This window comes from Microplitis mediator, chromosome 1 (assembly GCF_029852145.1).
Source record: "Microplitis mediator isolate UGA2020A chromosome 1, iyMicMedi2.1, whole genome shotgun sequence".
NCBI lineage: Eukaryota > Metazoa > Arthropoda > Insecta > Hymenoptera > Braconidae > Microplitis > Microplitis mediator.
Window position 1 is genome coordinate 25,525,253 of NC_079969.1, and position 24,225 is coordinate 25,549,477.

A 24,225-nucleotide genomic window follows, 5' to 3' on the forward strand; every position below is an offset into this window, starting at 1 on the left:
TGTGTTTATTTTAATTTCCTACAGATGGCCAACATGGTTCGGCATTACTATGACACCATAGTATTTCAAACAAGAATAATTTCTCCGTGTAACAGCATGGAAAAAATATTTTTTCTCTTAAAGATCTGATGGTGTCGGTTCCCTCTTATAAATAAATTTTTTATCGAAGTTCCGCGGTTTTCGTGTGACACCTTTTCTAACTTAAAAATTAAAAAAAAAATATAAACGAAGCATTAACAATGTGTAGTACCACGATTGCCAACAGGAAATGCAAAAAATTCATTTTCTCAACAATGTACAGTAAGGTGGTTTTCTACTGAGAACGACGATGTACTAATTAATCACGATTATTAATCAATCTAGATAAGTAAACTATTTTGCCGGCAGATATGTTCTGTATAGAGTTAAAAATTGATCCAGCTTATTATCATTCATTCACAAAATGTATAATTACTTAACATAATTAATTACATTATTATTATTATTATTTAAAATAATTAAAAAATTTATATCAGCAGTAAAATATTAAAAAACTAAGTAATTAAATAGATAACTCTATTTAATAAATATAAACATATGTAGTGAATTATATTAGCTAGTAGTCTTCCGGAGGTTTAGCCCGTAATCATAAACGTCGGTCATGGTTCCGACGTGAAAGTATAAAGTCTTAGTTGACTGAGAACGCGTGCCCGTATATACCAGTAATTCTTTCGAGTACAACCTCATGTAAATATCAAGTATAATATATCTATATGTATGTATAAAAAGTTGTATTGCTTTGATATCCGGTCAATAGGTGAGGGTGGCCATGGTAGTGGTATACATGCGATTCGAGAAGGAATTCATGCTTGATGCCCATATCTACTAGTATAGATTAAGAATAGTTGATACGGTCCCAATATCGATAAATATAGGAGACCCAATACAACACCCAGCTCGGCCTACACTCGATATAAGTCTGTAAACTGTAAACCCATTCTATATTACACGGTTTTACCTTTACTTCTCGTTACGCTTTGGCTTTGGCTTAGGCTGCTGCTGCTGCTGCTGTTGCTTTTGCTGTGGAGGACCCGGACCCCGTGACAGCCACCACCGCACTCCAGCACTCAAGACTCCGAGAGAGATGCGGACAGTCAGACACTTTACCAACAACCGAGTCCACGGACGGACGTTTTGTTGCTTAACGCCACTTACTCGATACTTATAACTCGATTTTTTATTATATTATTTTTTTTTTTTATTATATATTTACTTCAAATAAACATTTAAATATCAACACTAAATTGTGAAATTAATGTGTAATTTTATTGGCGATATTTTTATTTTTTAAAATTTATTCTTATCAATAAAATGGTTTTTTATGGGACTGTTAATTTTTATTTGTGACGTGATTGATTTAAATAATTATAAAATATATTAATAGACTTTTAAATTTATGTAATTTTTTAAATATAAAAGACTTTAAGTGACGGATAAGTGATTTTTGTTTGCCAAAATTTTTATTATTTTTACTCCAGTGGTTAAAATAAAAAAATTAGGCGGTTAATTTAATTTGTGAGACCGAAATTTCCTTTATTAATTATTAAATAAATTTTGTTCATTTATTTCAACAATTAATTAATTATTGAACAGTATTCGATAAAAAATAACTGTGACCGCTTAATTTATTGAACAGGTTTTGTGGATTTTATTGTCATCATTGTTATTATTTTTTAATTATTTAATGAAAGACAGTAGTGTTGAAAGTGTTAGAGTGTAAAAAATAGTTATTTGAATAATATTTGAAATAAAATTTATATATAATAAATAAAGTGAACGAAATAAAATATGAAAATGAGAGCAGCGGTATTAGCCGCTTGCCTCATGGGCATTGCCCTAGCCGGTAGTCCGCGATTACCGCGAACTTCTGCCGATCAAAGAAGCACCAGGAATGCTAATATTAATCATAACATTACCAATATTTTACCTGCATCCATGAGAGGATCTTCACGCAGTCGGTAAGTTTTTTTTTAATTTTTATCATCCAAGAAAAAAAATTATTGCGATATTATCATCAGATTTGAACGTGAAAATGGTTAGAAAAATGTGGAAATGAAGATTTATTAAGTAACATGAGAGAAAGGATAAGAATTATAGATTGCACTGCATCTATGAATTTATAACTCTACTGTATAAATATATATACAAAGTATACAAGATGTTTGTTGTTGTATTCAGTGTAATATTCGTGAGTTCACGATTTAAACTAATTGCGCCACTTGTTTTCGATAGGATTTTATGATCCCTCAGTAATATATTACATATTTTTAGCTGTATCATATATAAATATAATAGAGAAAAGACATGGAAATATGTAGCGAGAACTCGTGATTTTATCATGATTTAAACTGTACTTAGATTTTTTTTGTCTAATTTTTTATAAAAGATCTAATAAAATTATGCCAAAAAAAATTAATTAAGAATTTATCAGATCGACGGTGATCTAAATTCAGTATTTTCTTTAGATCTGTCGGTCTAATTTTTTATTCTTTATTTCAATGGTGACCTTTAAAAAAAAAAAATTAGATTAGTTTTTTGACCTAAAAAGATCTACAAGAATCTGAGTAGATATAGATCTAGTGATAAATATAAATTTAAAATTTGAAAAAATTAGATCTCATCATGTAAATTATTTTTCCGGGGTTCAGATAAAAAAATTAATTTTTAAAATTTAAATTATCATAAAATTTAGTAAAATATTTTTTTTTTAAATACACGGACAAAAGAATATTAAAAATTAATAAATAATAGTAAAAAGTGGAATCTGTTATCAATAATTAGTACTGTTATGTACTTAATGCAAAGTAGTTTACTAATTTTTGTAGATTTCTAAAAACTACTATCAATTGTTTCAAAACGTAAGTAAATATTATTACTTTTAGGTATAATACGTGACTTATTAGTGAAAGTTAATTAATCTATGGCATAATCTATTAAATAGTAATGATTGGTCAAATTAAGAATTGCTATCTTAGATACTGATTTTTCCAGCCGAAAAATTGCAAAAGTTACTGACTTTTATTTTATAAATTCGATATCACTGATCAATTATTAGCTTAAAATATCATTTATTAATCATTATAAATTAATTTACAATATACATAAATCGAATAAGTGGTAAATAATAAAATGAAAAATTAATATACTAGATACTGATTTTTTTCTCATAAAAATACCGGAAATTTTTAACTCTTATTTTATAAATTCTATCCCATTGACTAATAATTAATATAAAATGTTATTTATTCGTTATTATAAATGAATTTATTATATACATAAATCGAATAAGTGGTAAATTTTTAAAATTTTTCTGTTTATTTGAATAGTGATAAATAACTGTAGATACCAATTTATCGATTCTTTTTCATATTAATTTTAATATACGAAATTACAAATTTTGCTCTTCTATGTCTATCAAATTTTAATATAAATAATAACCATTTTGTAATATATAATGATCCATTCTTGATATTAGTATACAAATATACTAATTTTAAGTCAAAATTAAACTACAAACTATTAAAATTTTGAGCATGATTTTTTTCCGTGTAATTATTTATAAAAGAAATTATAATTAGAATAAATACTTAAAAGACTCATTTAGTCTTTCACTCCACCTTGAATTATACACCTTAGTGTGACTCTTCGCGCATTAATTGTGATTGCATCTTACACGATTTAGGACCGGGCTCGTTAATTAAAGACTCGTTCGCCGGCAATCCATTCAATATATTTATATATATATATATATGTAACTTACATTTTCAGAAGGCAATTTCGAATTTACCCTCAGGTACTTACTTACTTAAATACTTGCGGTTTTAAAGTACTCTTTAGTCCTCAATTTACAGTGGGTACTCGGCCTTTAAACTTTAAATACCTTTATTTTATTTCATTCAATATAATATAGTACACATTACATCGGATTAAATACTTACAGAAGCATGTCTGGCTTTTGTTTCTTCATTGACTGGTGAAATTTTGTCGGCTCGTTAGGAACCCAAACAGAATTAACAAACGATTACTCAACCCTATTGGGTCCGAATATAAATATATATTATGTCGTACTAGTAATTGTCATTTAAAAAATAAAAAATAAAATTCATTGTCATTAATACATAATTTCTCTTCAATAATTATTAGTGTCATGATTTTTTATATATTTATTATTCATAATATAACTTTCGCGATTACAGATTGATGAGTCGTTTTATTTTTATGTCCGCATGATTACCGTAATGCCAAAATGGTTCACATACCTCTATATATATATATATATACATATATACACTTTATTAAGGTATGTTGTTCTTGTTGATGATAAACTTTTCTTTTTGATATTGCAGTTGATTACTTCTTATTAGGCTATAAGATTAATTATCAATGACCTTTTGATTTTCTGACGGTTAAATCAGACAAGTACAGATGATTATTTTAATCGACTTCAATATTATTTAACCGTTAAACTAATTCAGAAAATCAACCTCAGATTATAATATTTTTTTATTCAAATATTATGTATTTTTTTGACGGTAGTTAATAACTGGATCATGATTTTATGAACGATACTTTTTTTTCAAAACACTAGACTATACATCTTTGAATGCTTTTTTTTTTAGTCAATGTCCTCACAGCTCGCTTGAATAGAAAGTTGGTCCTCAACTCAGTTGTGTCACTTTTTTAACTTAAAATTTTTATTTTATTTTCATTTTTTAACTTTTTTTTTATTATTATTATCTCAACTTATCCAAGTCACGCGAACCTGCGACAGTGATAAACTTCTCGTCTAATTTGACAGTTGATAGATGAAGATATGAATTATAATGCTGTGTCATCACATGATTCAAGTAAAAAAAAAATTTATCAATATTTGATTTATTTAATGATTTAAATAGGGCGCAATATTCAAAATCAAATATGAGTTTTAATTCATAATATATAACTATATGAGTTAAGAGTTGTAATGTAGGACAAGACCGATATCAAGATAGTAACCTGATGTTGATTTGATCTTAACAACTGATTTGATCTTAGCATCAGTTAAATAATGATGATCATGAGGATCTCGTATGTCTGTTGATATTTACGAGGAAATACGAATGACTTGACTTCCTCCTTTCCATTTTATTTTCTGCCCTGTGTACGTTTTCATATCAAATAAATATATAGATATATATGTTCATGTAATGCTCCAGTTGAGTTGACCACGTAATTCAACGTCGCCAAGAGACGATCATGCCCACAAGAGACAACAGGCTTCTCTTTTACTTGTGCACACCGACGTTATACTTAATGTTTTTCCTTTTTATAAAAAAAAAAAAAAAACTTTGCACTTCCTTATTTTCTTGCTATTTCCTATTATAGATAGCATGATAAAATATATATGTATATATAACGGTTTCATATGAAAAAAAAAATTTCAAGAATTTTGTTAATTTTATTAATTTTAATTTTTACTATTTAAAAAAAAATTCTATTTCTTATTAAATACTTGATTTTTTGCAATTGCTCGTAAAATTTTACGTAACATAATTTAGTTACATTGTTCTATATATTATTTTTTTTTTTTTTTGGTACAGTAATTTTATTTATTACGCGGATCTTTACTGTGTATTTAAATATTAATAGATAGAATATAATTTTAAAATTACCATTTTTAATTTTTTGTTAAATAATTTAAAAGTTTTACGGTGTAATGAAAAAATTTTTTTTATGGTAAAGAAAAGTATTTTTAAAATTATTCAAGAATTTTAATTTGTCAATTTTGTTTGAAAGTTCTAAATAAAATTGATGCCTAATTTTTTTTTTATGTAAATTATCAGAGAAAAAAATAAATGATTAAATTTATCTCGGTGAAAATGAATACCCGGCAAGATGTATAAAAACATGTCATTTACACAGTTTATGACTACGTGAGTACAACCTGCAGCAGTGAATGATTGTTACTGTTACTATTATGGAAGCACATTATTTATTTTATTTTTTAAACCAAGTTGACATATAGTTTAAAATGTTCATGATCTTATAATTTCCTTTGAAATTATTATCTATATATATTTTTATTTAACAATTACGTCTATTGGATTGTAAAAGGTAAAAATGATTTTCTCAATGGAGAACGAAAGTGGATGTCGTATATACTTTCGACATTAATAAAAAAAAAGGAGAAAAAGGCGTTGCTTGATTTTATTTGTATCATTATATTCTCTACCAAGTTTTAAGACTGTAACTGAGTAATATCTTCAGTGACTTTCTTGTCTTTAATGCACACCACACTCCATTTTTCATGTTATTTTTTTGTTGATGATAATTGCTCGTGCTTGTGTTTTTACTTTAAAACTCTTTTTATATTTATAATTAAATCTTTAACGTAATTGCGATTGCAGAAGGAAGGAAATTCAAGACATAACTTTCGTAACTCTTATCAATCTATAAAAAAATATTTATTTTAAAAATAAATCAGTTGTTAAAAATAAAAATAATTCATTTAAAATAAATAAAGTATGACAATATTTAAAGGAAGTATTTTTTCATATCCGTATGAAAAAACAATATATGGTTCAAATATATAAAATCATATATGTTTGTAACAAAAAAATATATGATATATTATAAAAAATCATATAGAGATTTTGGCCGATTTAATATAAAATTATATACAGTAGTAAATATATGTATTCCATATATGTAACTTATATGTTTTTTATATTAAGCTATATATATTCATTTACATTTACCTTGTAATATATTGTATTGATATATTTCCTTTTATATTCAAAAAATATAAAATTTTTATATGAAATGAAATATATGGTAGCATATAATTTATATTATATATGACACCATATATTTCTTTGTTATATTTAAGCATATATTTTATTCGGTGTAAGTATATGGATATGGGTATATACACAGAAAAAAAGAATTTCTTGGCGCAAAAAATTTTTTCTTGATCTAAGAAAATTTTTACTTGACTTAAGAAATTTTTTTTATTATAAAGTGAAAACAAAACTTTTCTTGGGGTAAGATAAAATTTTCTTAGAACAAGAAAAAAATTTTTTAGGCGAGAAAAAAATTCTTGAGCCAAGAAAAATTTTTGTCTTCATTTCATAATACAAAATATTTCTTGCGCCAAGAAATTCTTTTTTTCTGTGTATATATTCGCACCAAATTAACTAATTTTGAAAATTTTAACTGCAATTTAAAGAGTATATTAAAATTTAGATCCAATTTAATTGGAATTAGTCATACAAATAAGAAAGTTTTTTTTCCATACACAATGTAAATATATGTTTTTATATATGATCAGAATATATTTTTCGTATATATATGATAGAAAGATATATTTTTATGTATGATAAAAATATAGTTTTCGTATATGACAAGAATATATCCCATATGAAAAAAATATATATCCGGATATATCCGGGCAAATCTGGAATATGTCTCATATATGCAGATTTGCCCGGATATATTCGGGTATATATTTTTTTCGTATGGGATATTTTCATATATGATAAAAATATATTTTTTGTATATGATTGACATATATTTTTTATATATGCTAAATATATACGGACTCGTATATGATGAATATTATATTTTTTAATATAAAAAAAATATAGTTAAATTGGCCACATGTATTTTCTGATATTTATCATATATTTTTACATATATGTTATTTTCATACGGGACAGTTAAATTAGGCAATGATTAAAAAAAAAAATTATATGTAATACTTTTTTTTTTTTTTAGTTTCACATTGATTCCTACTTATTAATATAAATTTATAGAACTGATCATACACAGACAGATGCCATATCATTTTACTTGGATGATGACTCTCTTGATTCTCCCGTTACTTTAAAAGTCAATGAAATTCATCTGCAATTAATATTTTTTAAGTGGCATCTTCCGGAGGATTGTATCCACATATAATACTACACTATACTACAACGTGGGGAACCCGTTTGTTAACTTTCCCACTAACTCTTTTTTTCCTCCTTAACTTTGAATTAATTTCAATAGTTTATAAAAAAATTATAAACAAAAATAGTAATCAAAACGCATACATTTCTCGAAGCACGTAATTTAATAAATAAATAAAAAATAAACTCACTTAATGTCTGAATTTAATAATGTCGTAATCATAAAACACTAAGATTTATAAAAAAATATATTTTTTATATGATTACGGTATTTTAAATCATCAATAAATAACATATTATTTTTTTTCATTTCTGGATAATAATAAACTATAATTCATCCATCTGTTTTAAATAATTATTATTTATTAATGCATTTTAAAAATATATTATAGTTATATATTATAAAACTTTTATTAGACTAGGAAGTTTTATTTTAATAATAGTAACTAATAAACCATGACATTTGAGATAGATTCGTAATTTAAAAATAAAGAAATTGCCATTTATTTACATAATTATTAAATAATAAATAATTTTATGTTAATAATTACGTAAAGATGAAATAAAACTATGGATATAAAATATTTATAAATGACATAAAAAGAGTAAAAAATGGATATTTATAAAACTACTCTATAAAAAAAAGGTGTAAGTTCACGTTATTTCTGTCTTGAGGTCATCGGGGTTGAATTTAATTTAGAGGTGTTAAAATTTTTTCTGGTATTAAAAAAAAATTGCTTTGTTTTTGAAGCATCAGAAATCGAATTGTTTCAAATACAAAAAAAAAAAATTTAATTAATTCAAAAATTAATGATACGACAGATTTATTCTTCGTAATCTATAGCGAGAAAAATGAAATAAAATTACCAATGATTGATTTATCATATTAATATCAGTTACAGTCGGACCTCGTTATAAAAATAGTTTGAGCTGTAGGAGAAAAAATTCTTACATGGAACAAAATAAACTTTAAAAATTAGTGTTTAAAATCATAACTCGGAACCCGGGTGTCAATATGGGAAATTTTAATATTCCAAATAATAAATTTTATAATACGTGTCGTCAATATTTCTATCAGTGCCTGCGCCTAAGCCTCGCTATAAGACTATCGCTGTTTTGCGTTTTATTTATCCCGTGTAAAAAAAATTTGTTCCAAAACGATTCCAAAAAAGTTCTGCATGTGGAACTTCTAAACATGAGACAGATTAGAACTTCGAATGGAACTTTTTTGGAACGTTAGTCATTTTGATGATAAATAAAAAGTTTTCATGAGTGAATTTAGAGTCAAAAACGAACGTTCTTAGAAATTTTTGGAATTTTAAATGGACATTCCAAAAAAAGTTCCATAATCACCACTTTTGGACTTTTTCGAAAGCTAAGAAAGACGTTCCAAAAACATTCAAAAATGGTTCAAAAATCGTTACTTTACAACTTATTATAGAACTAAAGTAGATGTTCCAAAAACATTCCAAAAAAGTTCCGGAATTACCACTTTTGACTTTTTATGGACTAAAAAAGGCGTTCAAAAACTTTTCAAAATCACTTCTTTTGCATCTTTTGTAGAATAAAGACGTTCCAGAAGCTTCCAAAATAGTTCAAAAATCACTACTTTTGTATTTTTTATAGAACTAAAAAAAAACGTCCATAAAAAATTCCAAAAAAGTTCCAAGAACGTTCTTTTTTTACTCTAAATTCGCTCATAACAACTTTTTTTTACCATCAAAATTACTAACGTTCCAAAAAAGTTCCATTCGAAGTTCTAATCTGTCTCATGTTAAACTCTGCTCTTTTATCCAGTGAATCTATTTTACACGGAAAAAAATGAACTATATAAATTGAGAATGACAAGTAATATAATGATAAAGTGATCAGTAAATACCATCATTCTAAATATTAATTTTTTCATTTATAATTAAAACGTGAATAATTACAGGATAAGTATGAAAATTTACTGTCTATGCAAGAAAAATTACTATTTGAATTTTAAAAATCGTAACTGATACTTAGAAAATAGACGACACGTATTATAAAATTTACTATTTGAATGTCAAATTTTCCATTTGACAACCGGGTTTCGGGTTATAATTTCAAATAGTAATTTTTAAAGTTTATTTTTTTTCGTGTGTGTATAATTATAAATAAACAGAATTTTGTCATTCTTTTCTCTTCAGAGAGTGAAATAGGTGATTTTCAAACTAACCGTTTTCACAGAAAAAGACCCAAATCATTAAATAAAATATTTCATTCGATGCGTAAAGTTATTATTTATCAAACGAAATGCTTCTCGTTCGGAAATTTCAGTTTATATCTGAGACCGGCTAATTTGAAATTTCCATTCGCTAATGTAAGTGCAACAAGGACCGTTTCGTTTGTTGTTTACATGTGTGTGAGAAAGAGAACAGATGGCATATCCTCTTAATTAATTATGTGAAGCCACGAAATTTTAAGTCTTCTTTGTGAAAATAAATTACTTAATTTACAATTTATATGTATGTACATTTTATCTCGATTTCAGTCGTACTGTTCCTTAGTCTTATAGTGAGGGTTCGGCGCAAAATTTTCATTGAGTTGTTAATGAGGGAAGCGTTCCAGCGAATTTTAAAAAATTGAGTAGAGGCTTATAACGAGGTATGACTGTATTACCTTATGAAAAACATCAGAGTTGAGAATAATTTATATTTTTAAAAATATAATCTAGGTCAATAATTTTATTATTGCGAAAATTAAAAACACGAGTAGGTATATTATATCTGCTCATCCATTTAAAAAGTAAACGATAATCAACTAGTGGGTATTGCTGAAAGAGCCTTGCATTTATATCTATAATAGTAGATTATTATGAAATTAGAGGTACAGATATCCAGAATACATAGAGATGAAGTAAATAACATTTGTAAATGTACATAGAGCACGTGTATTATATATATGTATACATATACACATAGACTGGAAATATTTCTGACTGACTGACTGACTGACTTTTTGTCTGGATGGCTTGCTGTCTGTTTAATACTTAAACAAGTTTGGCTGTTTGATATATAAGCTAGAGATCTGACACTTGGCATCAATTGACTGGCCTATCATTACTTGCCCATTCAGTGGAACTTTATTATGTTAATAATGTGTTAGTATACTCTGCTACTTGCATAACATCTCAACTGCTTCCTAAGATATGTTATTTACAAAATCTCCTTCTATACTTAATACTTAGACACTATCCTGCACCATATACTCTTCTTCAAAAAGTTCAGACTTGTTATTAAATATCACGATATATTTTTGTTTTTGTTAATTACTAGTTATTGTTTATAAAATAAAAATAAAATACGTTATTTTTATTTATTAATATTTTTGAAATTATTCAATCATTCTCTTATTTAAGATATTAATGACGATGAACTTTGCGTTTCGTTAATTGGTGAAATTGCCATCTAGCTGTCACACACTTGTAATACTGATCTTTAAAGATTTTACATCGGCAAGACGTAATCGTTTAAGTGTTTTTTCATTTTTTAAATAAATTACTTTATGATGTTGTTGCACAATTGGTTGGATTGATAATATCGTAAGATAGTTGAAAAAACAAAAATAATAGTTATTAAATTACTTAGTCAATCGTTTATTTTTTAAATGCCTTGACATATTAGTTAATAATTATTTATTTCAATTGATAAATATATTATTATGTATTTTTTATTAACTATGCAAACAAATTATTCTTATTTGTAGATTTCATAGAAATCTAACAATTGCATTTCTTCATGACGAAATTTCCGAAAAAATTTGATACCTCCGGCGAGTTGTCAGGAAATACATGTGGTTCAAAAGTTTATGCATATATGTATTTATTAGGGTGTTTCAAAAAAAGAACAAATTTTTTTTTTATGGTATATAAAAATTGAAGGTATAACTATAAATAAAAATTTTAGTACCAATCCGAGCTCTTAATGATAATATTAAGGTTTTCCGCAATCCATTTTTCTATTTTCCATTTAAATAACGCGGGAAAAAAAATTTTTTTTCTTAGAATTTTCTAACTCACAAACCAATCAATGGATTTTTATTCACAAAAAATAGTTTTGTAGGAAATTGAACGCTCTACAAAAAAAGTCTCTTATCATTTTTTGATAAATCCCACTGTTCATAAGTTATTTAAGCTTCAAGTCAAATTAATAGTAAATTTTGAGATCTTTTCACTTTTCCAGCGAAACTATCAGTCTTATCACAAAATGTTATGGGTACTTTTTTGTAGGTAATTTCATTTCTTACAAATTATTTCGAATAAAGTTTTTCGAAATCCGCATTGTTTTCAAGTTATTTTTATTTTAATGTCATGCTCATAAACAAAATAGATTTCTGATTGGTTTCAAGAGCTTGATATTGAAATAAAAATAACTTGAAAACAATGCGAAATTTCGAAAAACTTTATTCGCAATAATTTGTAAGGAATGAAATTATCTATAAAAAAGTTTCTATGATATTTTGTGATAAGACTGATAGTTTCGCCGGAAAAGTGAAAAGATCTCAAAATTTACTATAAATTTGACTTTAAGCTCAAATAACTTTTGAACAGTTGGATTTATCAAAAAATGATAAGATAATTTTTTTGTGGAACGATGAATTTTCTACTAACAGATTTATTGCGCATAAAAATCCGTTGAGTGGTTTGTGAGCTAGAAAATTCTAAAAAAAAAATTTTTTTTTTCCCGTGTTATTTAAATGGAAAATAGAAAATGGATTGAGGCAAACGTTAATATCATTATTAAGAGCTCGGATTGGCACCAAAATTTTTAATTTTCAGGTATACTTTCAATTTTTGACTACCAAAAAAAATTTGATTTTTCTGAAACACCCTAGTATTTATGTATTTATACGATGCAATTCTTAATGGATCTCAATGAAACTTAACATACATTTCCTGTAGACGATTTCCGAGATCAAATTCGAAGATGCGTAAAATCGATCAATTAGTTTAGAAGTTACAGCATTTCAAAATTTTCCAAATGTCAAAAAATCATATTTTTACTGATTCTTTCAAGAACTTTTGAATGTGACAACTTATCGAATTTCTATAAAATGCATCTGGAAGCTCTTTAAATAAGCTTTAATTTTCATACATATGTATATATATATATATATATATATATATATATATATATATATACCTAGACCAAAGAAATTACTTTTCTTCCCACTCACTAAATGAAATTTTGTTATTGCATTCGTTTCTGCTGATGTTCGAAAAAAGATTTTCTGTAGATTTTCCAATGCCTTTGATTGTGTCTGTACAGTTTTTACACATGTATGTTTCGTGAAATCTACTTCCATTTCGTCTGCCGGATGGCCTTTTAAATTATTTAACATTGTGACATTAAAAAAAAAAAAAATCGAATTATTTATTTACTTTATTTTTGAAAGTATCCGAATATGTTTTGAAAATAAATGAAAATGTTTTAATAAATCACGTGTTGAAGTAAATAAAAATAGTCTGGTAGGTATAATAAAAAATAATTGCACGTTACATAGCATTAAAAGTTGGACAAATTAAAGGAACAAGCATGAAAGAGAGTTAACTACGAGACGAGAGTCGTTGATGTGAACATTAAATTACTTGAACAAGCAAAATACAAGTAAAGAGAAAAGTACATTGGGTATGGATTTTAAAGTTTGAATTGCGTGAGTTTAAAAAAAAAACGAGGATAGAAAACATCAGAGTACATTAAAGATTTAAAAAGTCCAAGACAAAGATTTATTTTTATTTTAAATTTAACAACGTAAACTTCCGTTTGTTTAGTTTATTTCTGTCTGTTATAAGAGTTTGTTATATACGATGCCTCAAGGCGTTTAAGTAAAGAGTTTTTACTGATAATAATTGCCGATGGTTCCCATTGGAAATAGCTTACAAATGGCGCAACTTAAATTACTGAATGACTACTCTTTTACTTTTACATTTTAACAATATAAATATATATTTATATACAGATTAAAAATACGTTTGTGTGTTAACTATTTATGATTTATTTATGCGCGACATACTTTATTAATATATCTTTTGTCCATTGTTGGATCAAGTATAATGATGTCACTTTAGTATAATCATAAAAAGATTGCTAGTTTTTTAAAAGTGGAACGAGTTGGATTAACAATAATAAAAAAAGGAGTGTAGGGTGTTGTGTTGCACAATTTTAATCAAGGGTTTGGTTGACAACAGATCAAAATTTGAGACGAATATAATTTAAAATTTAACAAATAAAATTACAGGTTTAAAAGACTTTTTTTTATTTTATGCTATTCAAATATTGACTTGATTCACTTGGCATAACTTTTGGGACATAGCATTGTTTGTTTTATGGTCTAAAGTGGATAAAGTTAAATATTGTTATTAATTTTGAGAAATTAAATGAATGGAAAAGGTGTGTTATGTAAAGCATTTGTGTGTATTAAAAGTGTTGACCGCAATAAAAAATAAAGACGTATGTAATACGGAATGGTGGTTTGTCATTTCCTCATAGTGTCACTTTTCATTTCTTTATGATACAAATATATATATAATAGGACATAAGAATTTTAAAAGGTTATTGTACCTGGATCACATAGAGAGCTGTGATGCGGGATAATTACAGTTATAGAGTATGAAATAAAAATATTCAAGTAATATCAACGATAAATTAACTTTAGCGATGTTATTTACAGAGCCATATATAGAGAGATTCTTGTTAAAAAAAGTTATAATAGTTTTTACTTTCCCATTTCGCGCATATGACACTTGAGGAATAAAGCTGGGATTAAGAATGCTTGGTATTTTTAAATAGTGTACATTTCTGAGAGCTCTTATAGTCTTGGAATAGAAGCCACATATTGATCTAGATATATAGCGACTTTAATGTGGAACATGTGTCAGAAGCCCGACAATGTGTTTTTATTCTGCCTTAGAGGCAGTAGGGCTGTGCTGGACATTAACCCCAGGGTTTGGTGACCTGATAATTACTTTGTTTCTTTTAATTTAGATAATTTACATGCATTGTACTGAAAAGTAACAGTAATTATTTATTCAACCCTTATATTAATATAAAAAATTTTCTGCACTTGGTACCATAGATACTGCAGTTAGCCGACGTCTAATAATTTTTGAATTTTTTTTTTAAAATGATAAATTAAAAAAAAAATGTTTTTAAAAATTGCACATGTAGTTTTTTAAATTTTCTACATGTGCAAATTTTTAGTTAGTTTTTTTTTTGGTAATTAATTTGTTAAAAAAAATGTGTAAATTTTTAATTGGCTCCTAACTTCAAGATCATTTCATGATAGTAAAGCTAGCAGACATTTGAAATTAAAAAATTTTTTTTTAACAGATAAATAATGAAAAAAATATATTTCTAAAAAAATGCAGATGTCGAAAATTTCATAAACTATACGTGCAATATTTCAAAATATTTTTTTGTTAAAAGAAATCAAAAAATTTTTAAATGTCTGCTAATTTTATTGTCATGATCATATCGACATCCGAGAGCTTTATTCTGAAGTATAACAGTAATAATTAAAATTATTTTTAAATGATAAAAAATGCAATAACTCGAGAAATATGTCAAGTATTTTACTAAAAATAAATATCAATTTTTTCAGTAATTTAATACTATGTCCGGATTGATATTTTTTGTATATAAATCAAAGTATTGAATTAAAATACAATTACTGTAAATAATTATGAATTTTATTTTTAATTTCAATTATTTTATCCCTAATAACTCAAAGGTATTTTTCAATTTATTTATTAAATATTTTTTGCCTTAACGAGAATTATTTAATCGACGTTGCCGAAGAATAAAACAGATAGACTTCATTATGACAAAACTTATTAATAAAAAAAATTGTGCGGTATATTAATTCAAAATGTCGCAAGTAAATGTCTCTGATATTAATTTTTTCATTAAAAATATTCTTCCCATAAGTTTACTCTAATTTTATTTATATGGAAATTATTTATGATCCTGAAGTTAGCAGACAGTTAATAATTTTCGGATTTTTTTTTTTAACAAACTAATTTAAAGAAACTAAAAATAAGCACATGTAGAAAATTAAAAAAACTACGGGCGCAATTTTTTAAAATATTTTTTTTTTTTATAATTTACCCTTTTTAAAAAAAGTCAAAAAGTTATTAGACGTCAACTAACTTCAGTGTCACAATTACTTTAAAAATAACAAGTAATGAAACTTAAGTTATATTAACGTAAATGAAACTTATCATGATCCTGAAGTAAGCAGACAATTGGCAATTTTCGGATTTTTTTTACAACAAATAAATTACAAAAAAACAAAAAATAAAAAAATGCATATGCAGAAAATTCAAAAAACTACAGGTGCAATTTTTTCAAATATTTTTTTTTTATAATTTACTGTTAAAAAAAAAATCAAAAAATTATTAGACGTCAGCTAACTTCAGTGTCATAACTTATCTTATTATTTAAAGGTTTAAAAAAAATTAATTCATTTCAATAAGAATAAATTTATATTTTGTCGTTGATTATTACAATATATTTTTTTACAAAAGTTATAAATTTTTTAAAATAAATGTTTAAATAAATCTTGATGAAAATATAATGAATGAGTAATAAATAGGGGTTCATCCGTCGTTTTTCTTTGATTTTTGTCCTTGTTTGATACCATGATAATAGCCAGTATGAAAACCACTGATGTACCATGACATGAGCATGCTGGAGAGCGCATCAGTATCATTTTTAGGAAGTCGGTCCATCAGCTGAGGGGGAATTGGCGGAGGAGGCGGAATTCCATCGAACGATAAACTTGAGCTTGGAAAACTAGGCTGCTGATGTTGATTTCCGGTTTCAAATGTCATTTTCTCTTCGTTATATTCATTTTTTACTTGCTCATAATTAGCATTTGAATATTTTACATTCGAGCATGATGCAGTATCTGATGTAGACATTTGTTCATAACCTAGTTGATTTTCCATCCCATCAGACTCGTATAGAGATGATAATTCCACTTTCTCAGTGTTACCATATCCTAAAAAAAAAAACAATTTTATTTAATGATACTAAAGTTAGTCGTTTCTAATCATTTTTTTATTTTTTTTTTAAACGATAAATTATAAAAAAAAAAATATTTGAAAAAATTTCACCTGCAGTTTTTAAAATTTTCTACATGTGCATATTTTTATTTCTTATTATTTTGTAATTTATTTGTTGAAAAAAAAAATCCGAAAATTAATAATTATCTGTTAACTTCAGGATCATTTTTACTTAACATTTTATAAAAATTAAAATAAAATATAAGGTAAAAGCTCCTATACCCGCTCGGTACTATTAGTCGCTCACTAACTGTTTAATGCGTTTTTTATCATTTTTACAAAGACAAATTTTAACTAAAAAAATTATTATTGATAAATAATTATTTGCGAATCTAAATATATTAAAATATAATGTATCAAATTATTTTATAATAGATTATAAATTTAAATTAAGTGACTGTTTTCAAAATCGCGCCCAGCCGGGCAGTTTTTACTGAACGTTCATTCGTTAGGTTAAAGTTAGGTTACGTTAAATTTTTTAAGAATTGTTATAAATATATCTTATTAAATATATTTTCAAAATTCATGAAATTTTATATTATGAAAGAATAAAGTAATATAATTTATAAATTATTTGTCCAAATCAATAAACTTATCATAGTTTAATTGATATTGTCTTTGCGGGACTATACGGCCATGTGTTGGTCGAGTAATGGTACATGACAATTTTAAGTGAGCGACTACTATGGGTACACTCAAGGACCTTATTTAAAAAATTAATAATAATTAATTATCAACATTATTCTTCAAACTTAAATTTTATTCCAATATTCGAAACTTCAAAAAAATTTTACTCCAATGAAAAGTGAGCAGGTATAGGGGCTTTTACTCGAATAAAATTAAGCAAATTTCGCAATTACTTTACCTAAAAATTTAACAAGGCAGGTTTTGGAGTCTTTGAATATTTTCAAAATAGTCGCCTCGTAGGCTTGTCCATCAACTGAGTAAATAGCACGGCATTGAGAACCAACGGTCCATTTATTTACCAAATCATCAGATAAACTATCGCGGGAGTCACGATGTTTTGCTGAATTTTTTCGATAGGTGTTAGTAGTTTCGATACTTAATCCCTTTGCAACTTCTTCTTTAGCCAAACTTACAGCTCGATCATAGGCTTTTATTAGAATCGAATCATCCCAGACATCATCTTTGTCAATATTTTCACGGTTCGATCGAACAAATAACACGTTTTCACTATCAGACATTTTAAGTCTTTAATTTCACAGTAATTTTCGAAATTTATTGTTCTCACTAACACTTTATTACACTTAACAACACTTTTACGTAATTAATACACTTGACACTTTATTTTTAATGATAATTTATAAATATTTTTCGATTGAATTTAATAACTCTGAAATAAATCTCTTAATAGGAACAAATTGCGACATCCAGCGGCAATTCGGGAAGCACGACTATCTCACTCTAACCGTCTTCTTCTAGTTGTCCCCACTCTAGTTGTGTTGAATTGATTGCTCTTTTAGCGTAAAACGCTGTATAGTAGTAACTGATGATAAAGAAATTCTTTACGAAATTTAAACAAAAAACCCTGTTAAATAATGTTTCGTATATTTTCTTGGAAAAAAATTAACTAGGTTTTTTTTTATGCTGATAATTACTTAACACAACAATTAATTAATTTTTCACAGCGATATTATTTAAACTTTATTATAAAAAATTAAAAAAAAATTTTTTTTTAATTTAATATTTTATGATGCTGAAGTTAGCAGACGTCTAATAATTTTTTGATTTCTTTTTTTAGACGTTAAAACATAAAAAAAAATTTTTTGAAAAAATTGCACCTGTAGTTCTTTAAATTTTCTACGTGTGCATATTTTTATTTTATTTTTTTGCAATTGATTTGTTGAAATCCGAAAATTCAAAAATTTTTAAATGTCTGCTAACTTCAGGATCATAATATTTTGATTAGTTTAGATATTAATGATAATGAAGTTAGCCGAGGTTTCAAAATGATGGATATAAAAAAAAATAAATTTAAAAAAATGCACTTGGAGTTTTTTAAATTTTCTATATGTGCATATTTTTTATTATTTTCTTTCCTGTAAATAATTTGTTGAAAGAAAAAATTCAAAAATTGACGATTGTCTGCTAACTTCAGGATCTTAAATATTAATTAATTTTTCTATTGACAATTTTTGAGTAATTATATTTGTAAAAAATATTGTCAGTATGAAAAAAGTCATACATTTTTTATCAGTGTGAATGTAGCATGACAATAAAGTTAGCAGACATTTAAAAATTTTTGGATTTTTTTTAACAAAAAAATAAATATAAAAAAAATATTTTGAAAAAATTGCACGTATAGTTTATGAAATTTCCGACATGTGTATTTTTTTCGAAATATTTTTTTTTCATTATATATCTGTTAAAAAAAATTTTTTTAATTCCAATTGTCTGCTAACTTTACTATCATGAATGTAGCAGACATCAGACAAATTTAAAATAATTAATAAACGGAGTTAACAATTGATAAAATAAAATTAAAAAAAAATGCACATTTAAATAATTTAAAAATTAATAAGTGAATTTTTAAGAAGTATTATTTTTTAAATTATTTACTCTATTAATTTATAATTTTAAATTTGTCTGATGTTTGCTACATTCACACTCATACATTTATTTTTAAGTCACAAATTTATTCGTCAAAGTAAAAATAAAATAATGAAAAAACAGGGTATTTAAAATACACTATAAACGCCAGTGTTATTTCGAGAGTACGTATAGCCTAAAGGCAGCCAAATGGAATTGCATAATGGTCACGAAACGGTATCGCCAATACGTAAGAGTAATAATCGCGTAATCGCTACTGATCCGAAAGTGCGAGTGGTCCACATTATACTCGTTTAAACAAATTGATACACATCTCAACATGTATACATACATTTATATGCATATATATATATACTTACACACATAATGTTGTGGAATAATATTTTTTGGATGTTTGAATAGCCGGGTGTGTCTCACATTGACCATATTTTTTATAAATATATAAATAAAAACAAAAATAAATTTTAATCAGGTTAAAACGGTTACCTTTTTTATAGTAATAATAAATATAAATATAAGTATAATGTATATAAATACATTTAATTCACGCTTTATACGCATTTGATTTTTTATATATATTCTTATAGTCGTAAAATAAATTTGAAGTTAAATAAATAGTATTTTATTGTATATATACGCAAGTTCTGTACATGAGTTTCGCAAACAAGTAATAATGATCAGCGTTATACTTGCTTTGAAGTTGAAACCAAACAAAATCGTCCATAGTGAAAGTAAATCGTTCTCTTACTTGTGTATGTACATATATATATATGTATGTATAAGTAATAATATAAAAAAAAATAATAATACATATGTATATATATATAGTTCTGTTGAAATAAAGCCATGAAAATTTTCTATGAACCAATTCTTTGACTGATATTCAAATCTATGTTTTGAACTAGTAAACAATATATTTGTTTATACTTATACCTCATACTATTATATATATTATACTTTCACACTACTCTGATATCCGCTACCGGTCAACATCCATCATCTATATGAAAAACTATTCAATGGAAAATCGCCGGAAATCTTGAAAAAAAAGTTTATATAAAATTTCCCACGTTAATGATATTAATATATATTATTATATGACACTTGAAATATAAAATTAAAATTGAAATTATAATAATTTATAACTGATTTTAAAAAACTTAAGATACAAAAATTTTATAAAAATAGTCAGTTGTAATTATAAATGAAATTTATTCAATTGTAATATAATTATCATTTTATAAATAACATATATTTATTAAATAAAAATCTTCGTATGAAAGAATAACTTTCGAAAGATTAAAAGTTAAATCTGTATTTTTTTGAAAATATGTTAAAAGTTTAACAATTATTTCTAATGACGTCCCGAGTCAAAAAACAAATTCTAGTTTAGTCCTCAAAAGCCTCAATTCCTTTGATCTTTTATTTGCCGCCCAGAAAGTAGCTCTACTTTAGTAGTCAAAATCTTCAGTGAGATCTATGAGGTCTAAATGCAAATAATTTATCGATTTTAAATTGTAAGTAAGACCTCAAAATCCTCAACGAATGAAAAGTTTTACTTCGGATTTTGAAAAATTTTCGATAGAAAAGAGAGGGGAGAAAATACGTCGAAGACTTTTGAGGTTCAAATGCGGATTAAATTATTTCTATATTTTTTGAGTATTTTGAGGCTCTAATCCAGATTGTGTTATTCCAGTTTAGTCCTCAAAGTGGTAAAAAGGGTCGTAACTACTTTGAGGACTAAACTAGGATAACTTTCAATACTGTTGTCCTTAAAATTCTACATTGATCCTCAAAAACCTCATTGAGAACTTTGAGACTTAAATCCGAATTTGTTTTTTGACTCGGGGTATCTAGTTAAAAATCAATCAACGATTTACGTAATAAATAGCAGCTCTTAATTTGTATTCCATTTAAATCATCACATTAACTAAATTTTTTTTTATTTTTTCTTTAAAAAGACTTGTCCGTGTTGTATCGACACTCCTCAAAGGTGTTGATGGAATTTATATTTTGACAAACAACATCTCATGAATATATAGATTTTCATATTTTTCAGTCTCAAATATTTAAAATAAAACTCCAAAGAACTGTCAAAACCATACTTAATTACCACTTTATCTCGTAAATTTAAATTAATGTTTTTATTTTTTTGACTTTTGTAACTTTTATTTAAATAATAATAAACATTTTATTTAAAATATCAATTATTTTTTAAACTTACGAAAGTATAAGTATTACGCGGTAATTATTTAATGAATTTTAATTAACAAGTTATTAAGACTTTAAGTAGTAAAATTAAATAATTATTTAAGACCCGGCACGGAACCAAGACTTTAATATTCAATTATATCATAATATTTTTATTGAAAAAAATATATTTAAATTTAAATAAAAGTATAAATAATGATTATACATTCAGAGACTACAGTTCATAATATTTAATAATCATAAATTATAAAAAATATAAAGTACTGAACAAAAGTATTATCAAATTAATTTTAATATCCGCGACTCTAATCACGGGTTATTACGAAACTATTTTTCAAAATTTTATCATTACGAATTATTTTATTTATTATTTTTTTTTTAAATTTTACGCGTTAAATCATATCCGCAATTAATATATACTTAGTTATAATTTTTTTTCGCATTCTTTACGAGCTGTTAAACACAAAATAATGTATTTACATTTATAAAACTATTTTTATAAATTGTATTGTATAATTAATTAATGACGTATAGAAATACAAATTGATTGAATTTTAAAATCGTAGATAATGAAAGTGAAAACTGAATGAAATGGAAAGCGGCTTAACTAGGGTGATACTTTTAACGATTTTCATTCTTTTTTTTTTGTTTATAAATTAAATAATAAAAAAATTTTTTAATTACTCTTGTTAATTAATAATTTCTAACTAATTACTCTGAATGACATATTTTTTAGTCAGACTCTCATATTTTATTATTATTGTTGTCACTACCATGGGATAAAAAAAAATAGTAAAATTTTTAAGTGAAAATTTAAGTATTTTCTTGTGCAATTATCAATTAAAACAATAAGCATATCCGTCAATTACTTCACTAATCATTTTAAATTACAAGTTTAAATAAAATAAATGTATGGTGTTAGAGTGAGACTTTTTTCTCAGGACACTCTGTAATATCTCTCTTAATACGTCTATCATTGTTATTATCTGTTAATTATCATGATTTAAATCTATCTCGTCTTATAATGAGATTTTAAAAAGTCAAGGACGCTGATATTATTACAATAGAGACTGTAATAGATTTTTTATATTTATTTATTGAGAAAAAAATTTAATTTGCTTCCGTTTTATCTTAAATAATAATTAATATTTTTTTAACAATGAGAAATAAATATATTTAGACAAAAAATAAATTTTTTTTATAAATAACAATAAAATAATTTATTATTTTGTTGATATAAAAATTTTCACACGGTCGAAAAATTCATTGTTTTTATAAATAAAGAGGTTTAATTATTTATAAATGAATGAAATGTCCTTGGGTATTTAAAATAAATATTTTTTTTTAAGGACAATTTTGTTGTGCAATATTTCACGTTGATAAATTTTATGAAGCAATAGTTTGCAAGGATATTTTTTGAGGATTTAAATCTATTAATTCACTGAAGAGTTGATCTAGTTAACAGTAAGTTGATTAGATAATTAAAAAAAATGATAAATTATTGATAAAATAATACGTTTTGTTTATAAAAGTGCTAGTATTAGAGTATACAGAATTGTGGACTAGGACGATAATTTGTTAGTTGGTTATAAGAATGACCATAAATTATGGGTAAGACTCGTGAGAAAGTGAACGGCATATAAACGCGAAGATTGAAAGCGCGAGCAAGTTGAGGTACGTCCGAGTTGACACTAATTTCCAAGTTGAGCCTTTGCTTTTAACTCTTGTAGGTATTATCCTCAATGACACAGCCTCCTCTTGTAATTATTATTCAACCGATGATCGATAGTCAATCATATTGGAATTACTTTTTAATTATTATTATTATCGTTTAATAAAGTAATATTTTTATTGATGCCTCAAATATTAATACTGAACCGCTAAATTATTGATTGATGAAAAAAATAAATTATTAGTGAGGGTACAACTGTTTTATTAATTATACTGAGGATTAAATTATTTAATCGGTATTAATAATTAATTTTTTTTTTGTTCTCTTGTCATACTTTTCTTTTATAAAAAAGAGTTTTATCCATATGATCATTACGTTTTTTATGTCCTATATGTATTTTCAAGTCTTTAAGTATAGACTATACCTGAGTCGAAATTTTCGCCCTCATTTCACACAATTTTTCGGTTTCGCCCTTCATTTCATCCTCAAAAAAGCAAAGTAAGTCTTATCTCGCTCTCAACCAAGTTTACTGACTCTTACTTCATACTCAGTAACCTCATACGACTACACTGAACCTAATTTCAAACTCATAAACCTCATACTGACCCTCATTTCAAGCTCATGCACTGAAAAAAAGATTTATTTGAGCCAACTAAGATTTATTTGAGCCAAAGATATCGTATATTTGGATATGGCCAAATAAATATTTAATTGTG

General features: G+C 25.4%; 2 protein-coding genes across 2 annotated transcripts in view; one reads left to right on the top strand and one right to left on the bottom strand.

Annotated features, from left to right (window-relative positions):
- Positions 1-1,086: 1,086 nt before the first annotated feature.
- Positions 1,087-24,225, top strand: part of LOC130676629 (uncharacterized) — an 80,718-nt gene continuing 57,579 nt past the window's right edge. Inside the window, exon 1 of the mRNA XM_057482981.1 lies at positions 1,087-1,997. Within this exon, the coding sequence (XP_057338964.1) occupies positions 1,828-1,997 (170 nt within the window). The 5' untranslated portion in view covers positions 1,087-1,827. The remainder of the gene's footprint in view (positions 1,998-24,225) is intronic.
- LOC130676638 (survival motor neuron protein) lies at positions 16,486-18,439 on the bottom strand. The gene is made up of 2 exons (XM_057482993.1): positions 17,921-18,439; positions 16,486-16,991 (listed from the first exon to the last, which is right to left on the bottom strand). The coding sequence occupies exons 1-2, from the start codon at positions 18,258-18,260 to the stop codon at positions 16,588-16,590; spliced, it is 744 nt and encodes a 247-aa protein (XP_057338976.1). The 5' UTR covers positions 18,261-18,439; the 3' UTR covers positions 16,486-16,587.

Excerpts from the sequence above, each read along its gene's own strand:
- LOC130676638 (XM_057482993.1), bottom strand. The coding sequence starts at position 18,260 with ATGTCTGATAGTGAAAACGTGTTATTTGTTCGATCGAACCGTGAAAAT. Across the intron at positions 16,992-17,920 it reads CTGCCTTGTTAAATTTTTAG|GATATGGTAACACTGAGAAA; the intron begins GTAAAGTAATTG and ends TTTTTTTTTTAG.